This window comes from Panthera leo, chromosome B4 (assembly GCF_018350215.1).
Source record: "Panthera leo isolate Ple1 chromosome B4, P.leo_Ple1_pat1.1, whole genome shotgun sequence".
NCBI classification, from domain to species: Eukaryota; Metazoa; Chordata; class Mammalia; order Carnivora; family Felidae; genus Panthera; species Panthera leo.
Window position 1 is genome coordinate 119,324,057 of NC_056685.1, and position 22,000 is coordinate 119,346,056.

Sequence of the window (22,000 nt, forward strand, 5' to 3'; positions counted from 1 at the left end):
CATGGGATGATGTCTATATACACAGCATTATGGTAGGACTTGTGATAAAGGCAAGGCAATTGAACACACAGAACATGGACTTGAAGAGTTTCTAGTCTAGTGGGAGAGACAAGATATATACAAGTGAAAACTTTTAATTCTAGAGAGTGAATAATGGCATGCCAAATGTAATTTTTCATACTGAATACAACCACTACATGAGTTCAGAGAAATGAGAGGCTCCAAAGGACTAGCGTCATTAAGGAAAGCTACATAAACAAGGCAGGGATTGAGTTGGACCTTTGAGGATAAAAGAAAGAGGAAAAGGAGAGGAAATAGCTGTAGAGGATGGGGGGAGGAGAGTACAAATGAGCAGTCATCAAGATAAGAATAGATAGTTTGAGACTTAAAATTTAGCAAGCAGTCATCAGACTTGGAAAAAGGAGAGGATGATAGAAATTGCACAATAAGGAAGTAAATAAGCATATACATTTTGTACATTAAACACTTCATATCAAAACTCCTTGGTTTAAAAAAAAAAGTAATGTTGAAACACATATATTTTAGGGCCCCGGCAGCATTCCCAGAGGCTAGTGAACAGCATATGTCTTACAAGGGGGGAGCTGATGATGTATGACTTCAGAGGGGATGAGCAGGTAAGTGGGGCTTGGATAAGTCTTCAGATGAAAAATTCTGTGTTAAAGGGGCTTTTGAGTGCAACATAGATCTGACTCTCCCAAAGTCTTAGGTCACCTGATATAGTTTTGTAGTTATTTAATTGGATCAATTTCAATTTATTTTATATATTTAATGATACAAGAAAGTCAAAACTATGTGCACAAATGTCAGCAAAGCAGGACCAGGTACATAAAGAAAAAGTTTGGTATTTTGATTTTAGGCACTGAAAAAAAATTCATGCATCAATAAAATCATGGATAAGCATTAAGGGCCCAAAGGAGAAGTAATAATTGATAGAGATACAAAAATAAATGGGAGTCCTGCTTTTTCTAACTATGTCTAGGAATTGATATAAGAAATCTTTATTACAGTTAATCATAGCCATGTGGATAAATCATCCATATATTGTATTTACGTGTGAGAGTATGTAGAACAGAGTTGGTAAAAAATATTTAAGCTTTCAATAAATACTTTGGAAGTCACTTATATAGAAAACATTCAATAATGGAATATTGATTAAATAAAAAAAATAACTCTTGAGAATGTTTCCTAAATAAAGTATAACTATGCGCGGATGTACAATGAAGTTTCAAGCAACATTAATTATACCCTTTTGATGTCTCTACTGTCTTGTTCTAAAAAGCTAATAAGACCTGCACTACATCACAGTTAATGGGAGTGTGGTGCTTGTTGCTTAGGCAACAGGATGAATAAATGCAGGTCAGAATGTGCTTCAAGAAAAATAAAAGCTAGAATATGATACTGAGTGGAGACTAAACAGGTCTAACAAATATTTCACCCCATTAATGAAATCTGTTTCTTAAAGTGGGCTGATTATATTGGTATACTTAACTAAATTCATAATGAAATAAGTTTGATTATGGAAATCAATCAATACATTTTGTAAATGTAGAAACTGATTTTTTATGACACTAGTAGTAAATAGTGTATAGCAGCAGATAAAGCAACAATTGATGACACCATTTTATGATTAGCTCAATTTTCATAATTAGCTCCTCTAAATGATCAAAGTTTTTATTTTTTAAATTAACTGTCTCATGAAGAAAGTATTTGACTTATTTGCATTAACTGTTTTCTAATTTTCTGGAAAATTATATATAAAACTTAGAATTGAAAAAATAAAGACAATAATCTATGGAGAAGCTCAAACCTTGGTTTTGTCACATATACCCAGGATTTTTGCCTCCCAGATACACTTTGGAATGCTTATACATAATTCATTCCTGAACGTTGTTTTAAGACCTCCAAATGCTTATTTGAAACTTGTTTAATTAACCTTTCAGTTTTAGGCTTTCAAAAAGGGGTTATATTTGCTCAAATGTGTTTAATATTCAGAGGAAAATTATGCTGAATTAAAATATTTGGAAGTAGCCAGAATCCAAAGACCTAACTTCTCATGGGATCAGAATAAATTTGGACAAGAGTATGAAGAATGGGAATGAGAAAGTCTTATCACAGGTAGAGTCAGAGAGAAAGAATAAAGACATCAAAATGTACAGTAAATATAAATAACCATGAAAAGATCTCCATCCTGTTTGATAGTTCCCCAAATGCTTAGTATTCTCTGTTTAGTGTCCTAAGCCTGTCCTAAATCTTCTCAGTGTCCTAAGACTGTCATAGCAACTGAAGACATTTCACTTTTTTTCCTGTTTCAATACCCACAATATCTTGTCTGTCTAATCAGTGACAGTTCTCTTTAACATGAGAAAAATAACAGTAGCTGCATATCCTATTACAAAAAACAGGTTCATAAAGAGTTCTATGCATACAATTACTTTGAGCTCATACATCTTCTTACATTTATGTAGCTTTTTAAAAAAGCTCACGGAGGATACACTTTTTTTGGAAAAGAGGCAGAAGTTTAACAATTTGACCAATTTTTAAATCTGTAATAGTCAAGTTAAGCTCGGAGAAAAGTCATCTCAAATGGAAATTAAAAAAAAACATAACTAGCTGTCATATTCTGTTACCAGTTCTCGTATGAATAAGCTTCAGATGTCAGCCCCAGCATTTTATTTGGAAATAGCTATTAATTATTTCTTCAAGCCATTTGTGTGCTATATGCTTATATTATGTAGCTCCCTCTAAATTTAGGGATCAGTAATATATGTGATGGGAACTTAAAAGCAAGGAAAGGTAATAAGGACTGTGACGTAGCTTAACAAGGGAAACTGATGAGCACTGGGGGAGATATATGAATGATTAGAAAGCTGTATTATGGGTCCGCACATCTCCCCACCCTCCTTCCTCGCCTATATTCATCACAGTGAGAAGTTTGCACACACCGGGTTTAGACTGCATGCAGACTAGTATTTAGAAGTATATGAATGTATTTGGTCCATCAGCCTCTCTTTCTAAACAGACAGGTAATTGATGGAAGTGTTTGTTTTCTACCTAAAGTAATAAAAAACACTTCAGTGCTCTTCAATCAGCACATGTAAGTAAGTGAATGTTCTCCATAATTGACCATCTGAAGCAGTTTGCTAACAAATTAAAGGTCATCCACACAATTTAAACTGCTTATCGAACAATTATCAGAAAAAAATAATCTTCACACCGTAAACATAACAGATTGTCAAATTAATCATTAAATGCTGATGCTCAAATGAAAAAAATATGTTTTAGGAATCTAGAATTGACCGAAGAGTACTATAATCTAACTGGGTATTCTGAGATTACAAATTTATAAAAAGCACACAAAGAATGACAGGGAGAATATAAATGTTAATCTTCTTTCACTGCCTATAAATAGTACTCTCACCGGTTCATTCATATAATACATATGTATATGGATGCCCGTAGATCTCATTTTTCAGCAAGTGTCTATATGTACACAGTAAGTTCAGTCCTAAGGGCATCCAATTTTCTGATGCAGTTACATATATAAATTGACCGGTTTTGGTGCAAATCAGGCTGCCTCTGAGCCGTGTAAGACACATAAGAAGCAAAGACAGACAAAAGGCAGCTCCATGGACACAGAGAGCGTCTTACCATAAACTGTACATTGTCAAATCCATTAGCCATCAGGTGGTTCTCGTACTGAGGTAGCCCAATGCTTTCCAACCATTGTCCCACTGTTTGGACGGGGCATCTGGGTCCTGTAAGAGGATGAAGAGGGAAGCGTTTAAGCAGGGAGTAGCCGTCCACTGGGTAATAGCGGTAGTCCTGGGCTGAGAGGTGGCATTGCCACATCATGCTCCTGGGAAAGTTGCTATCAAAGGAGCCCGCCAGCTTGACAGATTAATGTTCTCAGCGAGACAGCAAAGTCAGAAGTAAAACATAGTTTGCCAGGCAGGCTGTGGAGTATGACTTGATCCTAGCTCCACATTTCTTACATATTAATCTTTACTACCGACCAGTACGTCATACAGCCCCCAAAACCAGGCAGCAGAAGAAGGCATATCAAGCTGTCAGCTTAGGCTGGTCTGCGTTCTATGTGATTGTTGGAGTACTCCACAATGAGCAATGCACGGCCAGCAGCCAGAATTCTTTTTATCAAGTACTCCTACACTCATCAGTATGCAGCTCCATGCTCCCTGCTCCCCCTCGCTCGCTCCCCTTCATTACCCAGCCCAGGCTACACCTCGCATTTTCAATAATAGCCATCAGATAAGGCAGATTTTTTTTTGTCTGCAAGCTGTAAGCCTGCTGCTGCTGCTTCCTCCTACACACCCATCCAAGCGTCAATCCTGAATGATGAGAGCAGTCAAAACAAATGCAGAAAATAGCAAGACTCAAAAGCAAACCAAAGTGCTTAAATCTCAATTGAATCTTCATACTGGTTATACGTTACCGGGCTATTTGTTGTGGAATTTTACGTTTCAAAAGACACCAGGAAATGTAAAGCTTTAACTATAGCTTATAGCGGAGCTCACTACAGGTTTCTTTTTTCCTCTCCTTTTCTTCTCTTTCCTTTCTTCTTTTCTAAATGCAACACAGATAAATGCTTCTGATGTAAAGCTTTACAGGGTTTTGAGAATAATTATTCTCTTTCTTTAACATGCTGTATCAAAATGAACCTCTGTGAGATATTTTTTTTTCCTTTCTGAATTACTGCAAAATACAGAAACTGCATCGCAATCTTGAAGTCAAGATAATTCATTTCTCATTTGCAGGGCTTATTCCAAACAAAAATATTATTAGGCACAAGAAATCCCTTTCCCCTCTGATATTTATAACCCAGTCTACCAGGGTTAGCATTCTAAATTAGCTATAAAGGTAACATTACTGGGTAGAGATTTTTAATAAAGAAGAAGAGCCCTAACCAAAAATAATTCAAGAATAACAGATGCAAATGTGTGAGTTTTACTGAATGGCAGACAGATTGAGTAATTTATTTAATAATTACAAGAAACCAGAGATTAATAATAGAACCCACAGGACCAGATCATAGGAAAGAATATATGTTCTTGCTTAAGACTGGGAGAGAACTTGTGGAAGGGTTAGTCTAACCTCTCTCTTAAGGCAGAAATCCCTTGTCACAGAGTGCCCGGAAGATTATCATCCAATTTATGCTTGAATACTGCCTGGAACAGAGCTCTTACTACTTATCAGGAAGCCTCCACTTATTAGATTTTTTTACTTCCTACCTGGCTCCTACTCACTGGCTCCAGCTCTGCCTTTTGGGTTACACAGACTGGGAACAGTGCCTTTTCTACATAAAATGTTTTAAAAATCAAACATAATTCTCATCTCCCCAGAAACAGTGTCTGGCACATAATAAGTGCTCAATAAATATTTATTAAATAAATTAAACATAATTTTTCTTCTTTCCCTAAACCTTATCTTTCTCTTTTTAAGAACATTGTCAGCTTCCCTGGCACATAGACATCAAACTTCAAAACATCTTGTACTCCCTCTTTCACTGCTGACAGGCATTCTCGAGTTCTAGTTACCCCTCACCACTGTCTCTTGCATCCATTCCCTGGATTCTATTTCCTGTTTCATGTTTATGGAACTGCCATCTACTTTGATTCTGTTATCTTAGTTTAGGCCCATGTGGCCTAATGTAACAATAGCATCAAGGGGTGGCTTCGTGGCTTAGTGGTTAAGGGACTGACTCTTGACTTCAGCTCAGGTCATGATCTCACAGTTCAGGAGTTTGAGCCCCATGTTGGGCTCTGTATTGACAGAATGGAGCCTGCTTGGGATTCTCTCCATCTCCCTCTCTTTCTCCCTTCCCCCTGCTGTCTCTATCTCTCAAAATAAGTAAATAAACTTAAAATATAAAATGAAACAAAAGCCTCTATGTTGGTCTTCTATCTCTGATATTTTAAAATCTATTTTATACATGGGTGTCAGACTAATCTCTCTAAGACAGTTTTAATTATTATGCTTTGTTTCAACCCCCCCCCCCCCCATGGTTTTCAGTGGGCTTCAAAATAAACTCACAGTTCCTGTGATAACATTTGGGGATCTCCACAATCTACTACAAATCATCTGCATTTATTTACTTTTCTCCAGTACTCCAGTCAGGTAGGATCACTGGCTGGTCTCTAAAGGAAGCCTGTAACATACTTGGGTTGGTTTTGTTATGTCCCTACATTTTTTCCCCTTCGTTGGCTTTGGATCAGATAACATTTCCTTTCTGAAATCTTTTATAATCCCTCCTAACAGGAATAACTCTCTTATTTATCTGTTTTAAGTGGCATTATTAGATCCTCTATTAGAACAAATATTTTCTGTGTAATATTGTAGTTATTTTGTACAAGACTTCTCAGTGTAGAGCTATGTCTTGCTAATACTGCTTGAAGTAAGGACTCAGTATGCACCTGCTAAACCAAATAATATAATTTTTATGTCATAATCCAAACTACATAAAATTCTAGTTTCAGATTTAAAATTTCATTTAAAAATTCTATCCCAAGTCTCTGAATTCTTTTTTTTTAAATTTTTTAATGTTTATTTATTTTTGAGAGAGAGAGAGAGAGAGAGAGAGAGAGAGAGAGAGAGTGCAAGCAGGGGAGGGGCAGAAAGAGATGGAGACACAGAATCCAAAGCAGGCTCCAGGTTCTGAGCTGTCAGCACACAGCCCTAGATGGGGCTCAAACTCACAAACTGTGAGATTGTGACCCAAGCCAAAGTCAGATGCTCAACTGACTGAGCCACTCAGGTGCTCCCTGAATTCTTTACTTAAAAAATAATAGGATTTTATTTAAAATTTTTTTTTCATTTTATTTATTTTACAGAGAAAGAGAGAGAGAATTTTAAGCAGACTCCACACTTACTGCAGAGCCCAGCATGGGGCTCAATCTCATGACCCTGATTATTATGACCTGAGCCGAAATTAAGAGTTGAATATTTAACCAACTGAGCCACCCAGGTACCAAGATGATAAGTTTTTAAATAGAATTTTTAGGTCTGGATTTTTAACATCCTCATTCTCTTTTTTACTTGATTATAGTTTATTTCTGATTGGTTCTAGATCTTTTAAGGTCAAAAAGTTTGTAGCAGTTTGGGAATCAGTTTTAAGGGATTTTGGCTGCTCAACATTACCTGTATGAGAAGTTGAAAACAAGACACTATTTGTCTTTCGCCATCTCTAAAACTGGTATGAGGTGGAATTAAAGGCAAATAAGAATTACAGCCTTTCCCAGGGTCACGTGGTGACCATGGTCACATGGTTTCTCCTGATCATTTTGAACTATGAGCAAGTAGACAAACTACACAAAGATCGTGCGAATATAATAATGTTTTGGCTTAGTAAGGCATATATTTATTGGCCAGCTCCTCAAATCCTATCTCATTTCTTAATCCCAGGGACCAAGAACCTAGAAGAGTGCCACACACACACAACCTAGGCATTAAATCAGTTCTGTTAAATAAACAAATCAATGACATTGGAAATGGCTTTCATAGGATTTTCATTTCTTGAGAGAGAGAGAGAGAGAGAGAGAGAGAGAGAGAGATGCGAGAGTTATTTCAAGGTCCAGACTTCTGTACCAAAGCATAACTTGCTTGCATACAGGCCAATATCCTTGATGAATATAGATGCACTAACCCTCAACAAAACATCAGCTAAGTGAATTCAACAATATATTAAAAGGATCATTCACCACAATCAAGTGGGATTTATTCTGAGGACACAAGGATGGTTCAATATCCATAAACCAATCAACATGATATACCCCATTAATGAAATTAAGAATAAAAATCATATGATCATCTCAATAGATGCAGAAAAACCATTTGACAAAATACAATGTCTGTTCTTGATAAAAACTCTCAACAAAATGGGGTTAGAGGGAACACACTTCATCATAATAAAGGCCATATATGACAAACCCACAGCTAATGTCATACTCAATTGTGAAAAACTGAGAGCGTTTCCCCTAAGATCAGGAACAAGACCAGGATGTCCACTCTTGCCACTTTTATTTAACCCAGTACTGGAAGTCATAGCCACATCAATCAGAAAGAAAAGAAACAAAGGCATCCAAATTGGTAAGGAAGAAGTAAAACTGTCATTATTTGCAGATGACATTGATATTATACACAGAAAAACCTTAACGATTCCACCAAAAAACTATTAGTAGTAATAAATGAATTCAGTAAAGTTGCATGATAAAAAATTAATAGCCAGAAATTGGTAGCATTTCTATACACTAATAACAAAGTAGCAGAAAGAGAAATTAAGAAAGCAATTCCATTTACAATTGCACCAAAAAGAATAAAATATCTAGGAATAAAGTTAACCAAGGAAGTAAAAGATCTATACTTTGAAAACTATAAAACATAGATGAAAGAAATTGAAGATGACACAAACAAATGTAAAGATATTCCATGTTCATGGGTTGGAAGAATTAATATTGTTAAAAGGTCTACACTATCCAAAGCAATCTATAGATTTAATGTAATCCCTATCAAAAGACTAATAACATTTTTCACAGAACTAGAAAAAATAATACAAAAATATGTATGGAGCCACAAAACACCTGAATAGCCAAAGCAGTCTTGAGAAAGAAGAACAAAGCTGGAAGTATCAGAATCCTAGATTTCAAGATATGTTACAAAGCCATAATAATCAAAACAGTACTGGCACAATAATAGCCACAGATCATGGAACAGAATAGAAAGCTCAGAAATAAAGTCACAATTATATTGTCAATTAATCCACAACAAAGAAGGCAAGAATATACAATGGGGAAAAGACAGTCTCTTCAACAAATGGGTTCTGGGAAAACTAGACACTAGGTGCAAAAGAATGAAACTGCATTATTTATACCATACACAAAAATAAACTCAAAATGGATTAAAGACCTAAGTGTGAGACATGAAACCATAAAACTCCTAGAATAAAACATAGTAATCTCTTTGGCATTCACCTTAGTAATATTTTTCTAGATATGTCTCATTAGGGAAGTGAAACTAAAACAAACTATTGCGACTACACCAAAATAAAAAGATTTTGCACAGTAAAGGAAACCATACACAAAACAAAAAGACAACCTAGGCAGTGAGAGAAGGATTTGCAAGTGATATATCCAATAAGGGGTTAATATACAAAATATATAAAGAACTTAAAACAATTCAACACTAAAAAAAAAAACCAATCTGTTTAAAAACATGCAGAGAATCTGAATAGATATTTTCCCAAAGAAGACATACAGATGGTCACAGGCACATAAAAAGATGCTTCACATCACTAACCATCAGGAAAATGTAAATCAAAACTACAATGAGATATCACCTCACACCTGTCAGAATGGCTAGTATCAAAAGACAAGAAATAACAAGTGTTGGCAAGGAGGGGCGCCTGGGTGGCTCAGTCGGTTGTGCATCCGACTTTGGCTCAGGTCATGATCTCGCGGTTTGTGAGTTCCAGCCCGCATCAGGCTCTGTGCTGATAGCTGGGAGCCTGGAACCTGCTTCAGATTCTGTGTCTCCCTCTCTCTCTGCCCCTCCCCCGCTTGTACTCTGATTCTCTCTGTCTCTCAAAAATGAATAAATGTAAAAAAAAAATAAAAAAACCACAAGTGTTGGCAAGGATGTGGAGGAAAAGAACACTCATACACTGTTGGTGGGAATGTAAGTTGGTATAGCCACTGTGAAAAACAGTATAGATTCCTCAAAAAATTAAAAATAGAATTACCATATGATCCAGTAATTCCTCTACTGGATATGTACCCAAAGAAAACAAAAACACTGATTCAAAAAGATATGTGCACCACTATGTTTACTGCAGCATTATTTACAATAGCCGAGATATGGAAGCAACCCCAGTGTCAACAGACAGATGAATGGATAAAGAAGATGTCGCATATATATATGTGCAATGGAATATTACTCAGCCATAAAGAGGAATGAGAACTTGCCATTTGTGACAACATGGATTGACCTAGAGGGTATTATGCTAAGTGAAATAAGCCTGAGAAAGTCAAATACTATAGGATTTCACTTATATGTGGAATTTAAAAATCAAAACAAATAAAAAAAGCAGAAACAGACCCATAAATACAGAGAACAAACTGATGTTGTCAGAGGGGAGGGGCTGGCGGGATGGGCAAAATGGGTGAAGGAGCATGGGAGATACAGGCTTTTGTTACAGCATAGGGAATATAGTCAATGGTACTGGAATAGTATTGTATGGTGACAGATGGTAGCTACATTTGTGAGCATAGCATAACTTATAGAGTTGTCAAATAGCTGAAATACATGTACACCTGAAATAAATGTAACTCTGTGTGTCGCTATGCTTCAATTTAAAAACAAGTAAAGCTTGGAGAGAATACTGGTTAATGATCACATTACAAATCTTTGTATAGACTGTATTTTAGTCTTTATTCAGTCATTCAGTTTCTACTCAGTAATTCTCATATGTTGGTGAAAAGCTATAATGCAGGAGGGAAAAGAGTTGGGAGAGAGTTGGGTAGGGTGAGGAGGTGAGGGAGAGAGGAAGAAAAAAGAGATCTTGAGTCATGTTGTTTGTGGTTTGGTTATTTTCTCATGAGCCAAACTTCTGAAAGAACCTTGGTTCAAGTCTAAAGATCACTTTTGAGTAGTGGTTAAGTGTATTTCTTACCTCAAGTATTACTTGAAATACTTTCTTGGAGTCTTAAAATTCTTCAAGCATAACAACACATTACCTTTATTCAATAGAACTTCTCTAAGTCCCCAAAGTGAGATAAATGGAGGGAAAAATAAATTAATAGTTATTCAGAGATACTATGTCCTAGGTAGTGTATTATGGATTATTAGCCCCGTTTCAGATAAGGAAACTGAAACTCAGAGAATGTGATAAAAGCAGGAATTTCCTTTGCACAGTCTTTTTATTTTATTTTATTTTATTTTATTTTATTTTATTTTATTTTATTTTATTTTCAATATATGACATTTATTGTCAAATTGGTTTCCATACAACACCCAGTGCTCATCCCAAAAGGTGGCACAGTCTTTTTAAAAAAATAATCTGGAGGTACTACTTTCAGATTCGCAATGTGAAGAGCTCCGTGGACCTGTTCCCCAGCAAAATGGACATAACTGGTGAAATTGTAAAATAAGCAATATCTGTGAATTGTTCTAAGAACATACAGAGGACGAAAAAATACTTATTCAAGAAAATCTACTGGGCTACCTGAGCGGCTCAGTTGGTTAAGTGTCTGGCTTTGGCTCAGGTCACGATCTCACTGTTTGGGCTTATGAGTTCCAGCCCCTCATCGAGACCCTCATTGAGTCCCTCATCAGGCTCTGCACTGGTGTACGGAGCCTGCTTGGGATTCTTGCTCTCTCTTCTCTCTCTGCCTCTGTCCAACTTGTGCTTTCTCTCTCTTTCAAAATAAATAAATAAACTTAAAAAAAACCTTGTACATACGTACAAATACACACACATTTGCAGATATTGTTTCATTAAATTAGAATCATATTACCCTTGCTTTTCTGAACCTTACTTTTTTCATTCAACAAAGCCTTCTGGAAATTCTAACAAGTAAATGATAAGCTCTAATTTATTCTTGTAAATATCTACATAATAGTCCATAAGGTGGATACCCCATCCTTTTTTCAGTCCTTTGATATCTCTAGACCCACCCCTCCATTGTCTTTTTTAAAACTTTATTTTAAGATGATCATAGATTCACTAGTAGTTATGAAAAGTAATAAGAAAGAGAGATTCTGGAAGCACCTGGGCGGCTCAGTCAGTTAAGTGTCCGACCTTTGCTCAGGTCATGATCTCACGGTTCACAGGTTCGAATCCCGCATTGGGACATGGAGACTGCTTGGGATTCTCTCTCTGACCCTTCTCCACTCATGTGTGTGCTGTCTGTCTGTCTGTCTGCCTCTCTCTCTCTAAATAAACTTAAAAAACAAAGAAAGATTCTGTATAGGCTTCATTCGATTTTCCCCAATCTTAATATCTTTTACAACTATAGTACAATATCACAAACAGGCAATTGGCATTGATAAAATACATTGATATTTTTTGGATTTCACCAGTTTTACATGCACTCATTTGTGTGTGTGTGTGTGTGTGTGTGTGTGTGTGTGTGTGTGTGTTTAGTTCCACACAATTTTATCACACATAAATTGTGTGACCATCACCACAGTCAAGATAAAGACAGTGCCATCATAAGGATCCTTCCTGCTATCCTTTTATGGCCATAGCTGTCTCCCTCTCTCTCCCACTCCTTCACCTCTGGCAACTACCAATCTGTTCTCCATCTCTATCAATTTGTCATTTCAAGAATGTTATATACATAGAATCATATAGTATGGAAACTTTGGGACTGGCTTTTTTTTTCTTTTTTTTATGTTTTATTTATTTTTGAGAGAGAGAGAGAGAGAGAGAGAGAGAGAGAACAAATGGAGGAGGGGCAGAGAGAGAGGGAGACACAGAATCTGAAGCAGGCTCCAGGCTCTGAGCTGTCAACCCAGAGCCCAACGTGGAACTCCTGAACTGCGAGATCATGACCTGAGCTGAAGCCAGAGGCTTAAAGGACTGAGCCACCCAGGCATCCCAGGACTGGCTTTTTTCATTCAGCATAATTTTCTTGAAATCCAGACAAGTTATTCTGTGCATCAATAGCTCATTCCTTTTTGTTTCAGAGTACTATTCCATGATATGAATATACCACAGTTTGCTTAATGATTCACCCACTGATGGGCTTTGGGTTGTTTCTACTTCTTAGTTGTTACAAATAAAGCTCTTATAAACATTGCGTACAAGTTTTTGTATGAACATAAGTTTTCATTGCTCTGGGATAGATATTCAAGAGTGCAATTACTTGCTCATATGGTAAGTACATGTTTAGTTTTATAATAAATTGTCATATTATTTTCCAGAGTGGTTGTATTATTTTATATTTCCACCAGCAATGCACAAAAGATTGAGTTTCTTCACATTTCACCAGAATTAGTGTTATCACTATTTTTTTTTTAAATTTTAGCTATTCTGATAGATGCATAGTAATACTACATTGTGGTTTTAATTTCCATTTTCCTCATGGCTAATAAGGTTAAACATATTTTTATGTGCTTATTGCCATCTATATATCTTTTTTGGTAAAATGTCTGTGCATGTCTTTTGTCTATTTTTTTAAAAATTTACATCCAAATTAGTTAGCATATAGTGCAACAATGATTTTAGGATTAGATTCCTTAATGCCCCTTACCCATTTAGCCCATCCCCGTCTCACAATCCCTCCAGAAACCCTCTGTTTGTTCTCCATATTTAAGAGTCTCTTATGTTTCATCCCCCTCCCTATTTTTATATTATTTTTGTTTCCCTTCCCTTATGTTCATCTGTTTTGTCTCTTAAAGTCCTCATACGAGTGAAGTCATATGATATTTGTCTTTCTCTGACTAATTTCGCTTGTCTATTTTTGAATTGGATTGGTTGGTTTTATACTGTTGAATTTTGAAAGTTCTTTATATATTCTAGTTAGAGGCATTTCTTATATTTTTGATTTGCAAATATTTTCTCCTAGTCTGTAGTCTATATTTTTATTTTCCTCACAGAATTTCCTGTAGAGTTAAAGTTTTTAATTTTGAAGAAGTTCAATTTATCAATTTTTACTCTTATGAATCTTGATTTTGGTGTCTATCCATTATTTTTAACTTTTAAAATGTGACTGTTATAAATAGTTTATAACTGTAATTGCATTTTAAACTGGAATTTAAAAAACTATTTAATCTGGAATTTAAAAAACTAGTCTAGTGGTTTGCACTTTAATGGATAATTACAATTTTGCATAATGACAGTCATGCTTAATTTTAATCATTCCATCTTATTTTCTATTTCATTTATGTACATTATTGTTTCTTCATTTTCTTTTTTGAATCTTTGTTGGTCTGGTGACAGTCCTTTGTATTCTATTTTTCTCTTTTTAACTTCTAGATTTTGTGATACTTCTCTCTTCATAGATATTATATCTTTCCCTGCTCTATTGACATATATACTTTTCTAGGATTATTTGAAAATAAGATATCAACTCTTTCCCCTTCCATAAATCTAGTTAAAACCTTCCAGAAAGAAAACTCTAAACCTCATCAATGCCTTCAATGGTGAATGCTACCCAATGTATAAGGAAGAAATAATACCAATTCTAAACAAACTCTTCCAGAAAACTGAAAAGAATACTTTCCAATTCATTTTATGAGGTCATAATTACTCTGATACCAAAGTCAGACAATGACATCTTGAGAAAAGAAAACTATAGACCAATGTTTTTATGGATATAGAGGTAGAAATTCTTAACAAAATCTTGGAAAATAATATTAAATAATACATAAAAGATAATGAAACATGACCAAGTTGAGTTAATCTCAATAATACAAGTCTTTTTTTCAACATTAAAAAAACAAGGAGCGCCTGGGTGGCTCAGTTGTTTAAGCGTCCGACTTCGGCTCAGGTCATGATCTCACAGTCCGTGGGTTCGAGCCCCGCATCGGGCTCTGTGCTAATAGCTCAGAGCCTGGAGCCTGTTTCAGATTCTGTGTCTCTCTCTTTCTCTGACCCTCCCCTGTTCATGCTCTCTCTCTCTCTCTGTCTCAAAAATAAATAAATGTTAAAAAAAAATAAAAAAAAATGTACCTCACCATATTAACTTGTAAAGAAAAACCACATTATCATCTCAGTAGAGGCAGAAAGAGCAGAAAAAAAGATCATTTGACAAAAGTCAACAACTATTCCTCATAAAAACTCAGGAAACTAGAAAGGATTTTTTCAAACCCGATAAAAGGCATCTATAAACCTACAGCTAGCATCGTACTTAATTGTGAAAGACTGATGCTTTCCTGCTAAGATCAGGAAACAAGGCAAGGATGTCCACTATCACCACTTCCATCTAATATTGTACTGGAGGTTGTAGCCAGCACAATAAGACTGGAAAAAGAAATAAAATCCATCTAGATTAGAAAGGAAGAAGTTTCTGTTGATATATATGATATAATATGATATAATTACCTGATATAATTACATATGATATAATTATCTGTGTATAAAATCTCATGAGATCCACACAAATGCTACCAGAATAAGTGCGTTTTTCAAGGTTGCAGAATATAATATACAAAAATCAACTGTATTTGTATATACTATCAATAAGCACATAGAACTTGAAATTTTAAAAATCATAATTTATCATAGCATCAAAAACTTGAAATTCTAAGGAGTAAATCTGTCAAAAGATGTTCTGGACCTGTACACTTAAAATTACAAAGCATTGCTGGAAGAAATCATATAAGACCTAAATAAATGGAAAGATATACTGTATTCATGGATTAGAGGACTCAACATTGTTAACATGTCTGTTCTTCCCAAATTTATCTATAGATTTAATGTAATCCCAGTCAAAATCCCAGGAGGCTTTGTATGTGTGTATGTGTAAATTGTCAAGTTTGTTCTAAAATTCACATAGAAACACAAGGGACCAAAAACAACCAAAATAACTTTGAAGAAGAACAACGTAGGAGAAGGTATACTACTTGACTTTACTTATCATAAAGTCATGGTCATGCTCATCAGGACAGTGGGGGTGTTAGTGTTAAGACAGATAAATAGGCCAATGGAACTGAAGAGATGGTTTAGAAACAGACTGACAGAATCAATTGATTTTTGATAAAAGTGAAGGGTAATTCTGTGGAGAAAGGAGAGACTTTTTAATGAATGATGTTGGAATAATTGGGAATTCTATATACACAAAAAAATGGATTTCAATCTATATCTCACAGCGTATATAAAAATTAGCTCAAAATGTATCATAGGCCTAAATGTAAAATCTAAAGCCATTAAACTTATACAAGAAACAATATGAAAAAAAATTAAGAAAAATTTTGAACTTGGGTTAGGCACTAAAATCACAATTCTAAAAGAGAAAATGATCATTAAAATTAATCAAAATTTTAAAACTCTGCTCTTTGAAAGGCAACATTAAGAGAATGAAAAGACAAAACTATGGACTAAAGAAAAAATATTTGCAAATTATATCTGATAACAGACTATATCACAAATGTATAAAGAACTCTAAAAATTCACTAATAAAAAGTTGTTTTTTTAAATGGGCAAAAGATTTGAACAGACTCTTTACCAGAGAAGATATACAGATGTCAAATAAGCACATGGAAAGATGCTCAACATCATTAGACATTAGGAAAATGCAAGTGAAAACACTTATTAATATGTCTAAAATTAAAAAGGCTGATCACACCAAATGTTGACAATGATGTGAATCAGTGGGACTCTCAGGCACTTTTGGTGGGAATGTAAAATGGTACAACCTCTTTGGGAAATAGTTTGATAATTTCTTGAAAAGTCAAACATACATCTACTATATGGCCCAGTCATTCTACTATTGGGTAGTTACCCAAGAGAAATGAAAGCATATGCCATACAGAGACTTGTACAGGAATGTTCCTAGCAGCTTTATTTGTAATAGCCAACAACTCAAAACAGTCTAAATGTTCATCAACAAGTGAATAAAGGAATTGTTGCATATTCATATAATAGAATATTACTCAGCAATAGAATGGAACAAACAGTTCATTAATGTAACACATGGATGAAAGTCTAAATAATTTTACAGAGTAAAAGAAACCAGACTTCCCCCAAAAGACTACATTCTGTATGATTCCATTTATATACATTTCTAGAGAATGCAAAATTATCTCTAGTGATAGAGAACAGATCAGTGGCTACCTGGGAATGGGAGAAAGAAGAATGGGAAGGATTAACAAGTGACAGAAAATTTTTGGAGATGATAGGTGTTTATTTTCTTGATTGTGGTAATAGTTTCAAGGTACGTCCACTTGCCATACATCAAACTATACACTTTAAGTTTGTGCAGTTTATTATAGATCAGATATACCTGAATAAATTTAGTTGAAAAAATTGAAAAAATAAGGAAGGGAAAGGAAATAAAGAATGATGATGAGGAAAGTTACTTATTTTAGGTAGAACTGTCAGAGAATGCCCCTCTGAAAAGGTGAAATGTGGACACAGACTGGAATGTAGTGAGGGAGTGAGACAGTTTGATACCTAGTAAAAGAGAATTTGAGGCAGTAAATTTAAATATTTTAAATGTTTATTTATTTTTGAGAGAGAGAGAGAGAGAAAGAGCAAGTGGGGGAAGGACAGAGAGAGAAGGAGACACAGAATCTGAAGCAGGCTCCAGGCTCTGAGTTGTCAGCATAGAGCCTGATGTGGGGCTCGAACTCATAGACTGCGAGATCATGCCCTGAGCTGAAGTTGGATGCTTAACCGACTGAGCCACCCAAGTGCCCCTGCAGCAGTAAATTCAAAGGCTAATGTCCTCTCTATATTGTAATGGCATAGTGATACTGGCAGGGTAGAGTACTAGCTTAATTTTGACATGTTCTTAACTGTTTTGACTGTATATCATATAGCCACAGAAGGCCTAGGAGACTGAGATTAGTATGTGCTTGCTCCAGGATATAGTCTGAAAACTGTTATAATTGTATTAAATAATTACATGATATCAGTTTAGGTTTCTGAAGTTAATTTTCTCTTTCAAAGTAGAAGGCAACTGATACTCTGATTAATTTCAGACATCTCTTAATAAGGTTCTAGTTAATTGGAGAGGAGGATACTTCTTCCATACTTTATTCATTCCTTCAGCATTGACTGATTTCTTCAGTAAATATTATAAAGTGCCTCTTGTTTCAAGCATTTTTCTAGGAAGTGGAGATATAGCTTTGGACATCCCTGCACTTATGCAATTTAGAGGATGGGGGGGAAACTGATTTGCCACTTAGAAAACGTCATTTGATAGGAGAAGAATTAAAACTTACAAACATGACTACTTCTTGTAACTGAATAGAGAGGAAAAATGAATTAGAAAAAAACACTTAAGTGGATGGCAGTTTCCATGAGCAAAAGAAAAACCTAATACACCATCTGTTTCAATAGGTGCTACTCCATGAAACTGATGAGAGAGATAAGGTGGGTAAAATGACTTAGCAGACGCAGTAGTTTTCAAATTTGTTAAGTAGGAAAATGGCATTTAGGAAGGGATAAAGGAGAGCCTCCTAAAAAAGTTAAAAAAAAAGAAACTAACCCCTCAAAAATGTAACAAATACCTATTTATCCTTACACCAAGGTAACTGACGTATGGTACATACTTTTCAAAGACTGTGAGTCTTTCCAGCAATCTAAGCCATATATAAAGGAAGGGAGCTAATATTTATTGAGCACCTGCCATGTGTCAGGCCTTTAAAATATTTCCTTATGTAAAATAAAGCAAACATGCATTTCACGTGGTCAGGTTCTAAATGTTCTACGTGTACTGACTCATCTTATTTTCATGACAACCTCATGAACTAGCATGGTTATTGTCTACTTTTACAGGGAAGGAAAATAAGATACAGAAAGGTTACGTGTTTTCAAAGTTGCCCAACTTTAGACTAGAACCCTGACAGCCTGGCTCCAGAGCCTAAGCTCTTAGCTGCTACTCTATCCTGCTTGTCTCTTCTAGATGCAAAGGATAGGAAACTTGCCCTTTTCAGGAGAATATTCACACATACCCATCCCAGCAAGATTGTTTTAAAAGGGTTTCCCAGTTTTTCCTGTTTGTTCTCCTTCCCACCTTCATCTTACACTCAATATTCTTGGCTTCTGAAGTGTAAAAACAATGAGAAAAAGGGGGATGGAACAATGAAAAGTGGAAAAGGGGTAAATCCTATCATTTGGATATTTTTATTTCACTTTAACAAAGGGCTTTTCTGTGATTCTAAAAGACTTCAACTTCAGTGTTGTTTCCACATCGGGTGCTCAGCCTGTCTGTTCTGCAATGCGTGGTTGTCTCTGTGTGTGGGTCTAGGAAGGTGCTGCCTCCACAAGAGGAAGTGCGCATGGTGATTAAGAGCCCAGGCCCTGGAGCTGGTCTGCCTGGGTTTGAATCTTGTCTATTCTCCACTATGAAAATATGTGTTGCTTCGATTCTTGAGATGGAGCATGCAACAGTAAAAAGAGTGCTGTTCTGCGTGGGCAAGTTTTGGGGGCTTAGTTCCTCATCGGCAAAATGAGGGTGACATTTCACCCCACCTATTTTATGGTTTTGTTTGAAGTTGAAATGAAATATATGTGAAAAGTCAGTATGAACTATAAAGAGCTATTGAAATGCGAGGCATATCCATACTGTCAATAGGATACATACTTGTGTTGCTCATTTGGTCTCTCAAAGTGCTTTTCCTTGCATAGTTCTTCTCTTTGTTTCAAACACATAAACTGCATGAAGTGAGCAGTGTGGCCAAATAACAGAGGAAAGTTCACTGCACTGTGAAGTGATCAGCATCCCCAAACCCATGATTTCATTAGGGCCTTTGTCTTATCTAATATGCACCAACACCTAGGTCTGCAGCCCCCCAGCAGCCTGTCCTCACATGCAGCTAAAAGTGAAAAGAGAAGAAAGGTGGAGCAAGAAATGGCAAGAAAGGATAATTCTTATTCCCAGCTTTGTAATCGACAAAAGGCATCATTAGTTATTTATTCCAACACATTTCAAATAAAGATTGGTCATTTTTGAAGAGATTGGTAAAAAAAAAAGAAAAAAAAAGCCCACTGAACTTAAGAAAACTAGGCCCAGGGGCGCTTGGGTGATTCATTCGGTTAAGCGTCAGACTTCCACTCAGGTCATGATCTCATGGTTCAGTTCGTGAGTACCATCCAGGTGTGGGGCTCTGTGCTGACAGCTCAGAGCCTGGAGCCTGCTTCTGATTCTGTGTCTCCCTCTCTCTATGCCCCTCCCTCACTCACACTCTGTCCTTCTGTCTCAAAAATAAATAAAAACATTAAAAAAAAAAGAAAAGAAAACTAGGCCCACATTTGGGAGAGAAATTGTACATTCAACTAATGACTATAGTGTTGATCTCCACATGAAGCTGCTTTCCTGTCTTTCATATCCTTTAATACAGGTATAGGAACTGGAGTGAACAGTGCTCATTCCTGTAGGATAGTGTAAGAAAGATCCTGACAAACAATTCTATTTTTAACGAAAAAGTATCAGTATCTCATTTTTCCAATCCTAAATGTCCTCTGAGCTAAGAATCATAAACTACATATCTATTTCTTTATGGAGAAAAGTCGACAATGAAAATTAGCAGAACAGAGATAATACAATACGAACAATGCTTCTTCCACTGATAAAAGGACAACCATTCTGAAGTACAAAAACAGAAATAGAAAGCAGAGGTGGAAGACAACAGAAGAAGGAAAGGAATTAGTCATTTCAGGAATTGTGGAATGTTGTCGGTCAATAGAGTTCTGGATCATAAAGCCAAGATTTCAATAGGAAAATACTCCAAGATCATACTTTGGTGTTTAAATGCTAAGGGAAGTCAGGAGCTCACATTAAATTTTCCCTAAGGCCTTAAATTTTATTTTGAACTAAAACTTCATGAAGCACTTAAGAAATACCAGCCTTTACAAAACAGATCTGACAACTTATGCGCTGGGGTATGATCTAAAATAGGAAGTGAAATTTAAGCTTAAAATGCTAAAATCTTCTGGCAGACAACAAAAAATACATATATATATAGGCCATACCTGATTGGAAAAAAATAGTAATTCCGTTGATTTCTTTCCTTTTTTCCTTCTTTTAAGGCTTCTGGCAAGTGTTTGAATCTTCTTTGAGGAGAAGCTAATTACAGCATTAAGTCATTGAGGTCTCCTGTGCACCAGTCACTGTATTAGGCCCAGGGAGGCAAGGGAAACTGTACTGCTCTCAAAGATCTTACAGGATAGTAGGGATAAAATTACCATGCAGATGATGAATGCTATAATGAAGATGTGTACAAGATATATAAAACATAGAAGGCAAGGAAGGATGCTTAATTTTGCTTGGGTAGAGAGCTTACAGAAAAGTTCATTTTATGTGAGATTTGAATATTTAGCAGGAACTTGGAAGGCAAATAAAAGGAAGATGGTTCTGATGGTTAATTTTATGTGTCATTTTGACTGGGCTAAGGATGCTCAGGAAGCTGGTAAAACAATTATTTCTGTGTATGTTTGTCACAGTGTTTCCAGAGGAGATTAACATTTGAATCTGTAGACAGAATAAAGAAGATGCCCAACATGTGTGTGTATCAGCCAATTTGTTGAGGATCTATTAGAACAAAAAGTTAGAAGAGGGGTGGATTTACTTGAACTGGGACATTCATCTCCTCCTACACTCTGACATTGGATCAGGACTTATACTGACAGTCCCTGAGAGTCTTGGGCCTTCAGACTAGAACTAAATTATACCACTGGCTTTCCTGATTCTCCAATTTGCAGATAGCAGATTATGGAACTTCTCAGTTTCCATAATCATGTGAGCCAATTCCTATAATAAATATGCTCTTTTGTATATATCTATGTCTGTCTGTCTATTTATCTATCTATCCTATTGATTCTGTTTCTCTGGAGAATCCTTTTTTAAAATTATTTTTTATGTTTATTTATTTTTGAGAGAAAGAGACAGAGACAGAGCACGAGTGGGGAAGGGCAGAGAGAGATGGAGACATAGAATCCAAAGCAGGCTCCAGGCTCTCAGTTGTCAGCACAGAGCCTGACGTGGGGCTCGAATCCATGATCCGTGAGATCATGACCTGAGTTGAAGTCCATGCTTAACCGACTGAACCATCCAAGCACCTCTCTGGAGAATCCTAATACAGTGGTATCCAGGCAGAGGAAATAGCATGGGAGAAAAGTATGTTTGAATAAAACATGATTGAAATGATTCATTATTGCTGGAATTCAAAAGTTATACATGCATGCCTAAGGAGGAGAATGACACAGGAAATAGGGCAAGTTAGGTAGGCAGGAGGTAGGTCGTCAAGGAACTTGTTTGCCAAGAAAAAGAGTAACTATTTTCTTTCTGAAGAACAGAGACAT

General features: G+C 35.9%; 1 protein-coding gene across 19 annotated transcripts in view; it reads right to left on the reverse strand.

The window, feature by feature from the left end:
• ANKS1B (ankyrin repeat and sterile alpha motif domain containing 1B) overlaps positions 1-22,000 on the reverse strand; it is a 1,079,782-nt gene that overhangs the window by 373,304 nt on the left and 684,478 nt on the right. For all 19 annotated transcript variants that reach the window (XM_042947477.1, XM_042947476.1, XM_042947473.1 and 16 more), the window contains one exon: positions 3,670-3,776. In XM_042947477.1, coding sequence (XP_042803411.1) covers positions 3,670-3,776 — 107 coding nt within the window. The remainder of the gene's footprint in view (positions 1-3,669; positions 3,777-22,000) is intronic.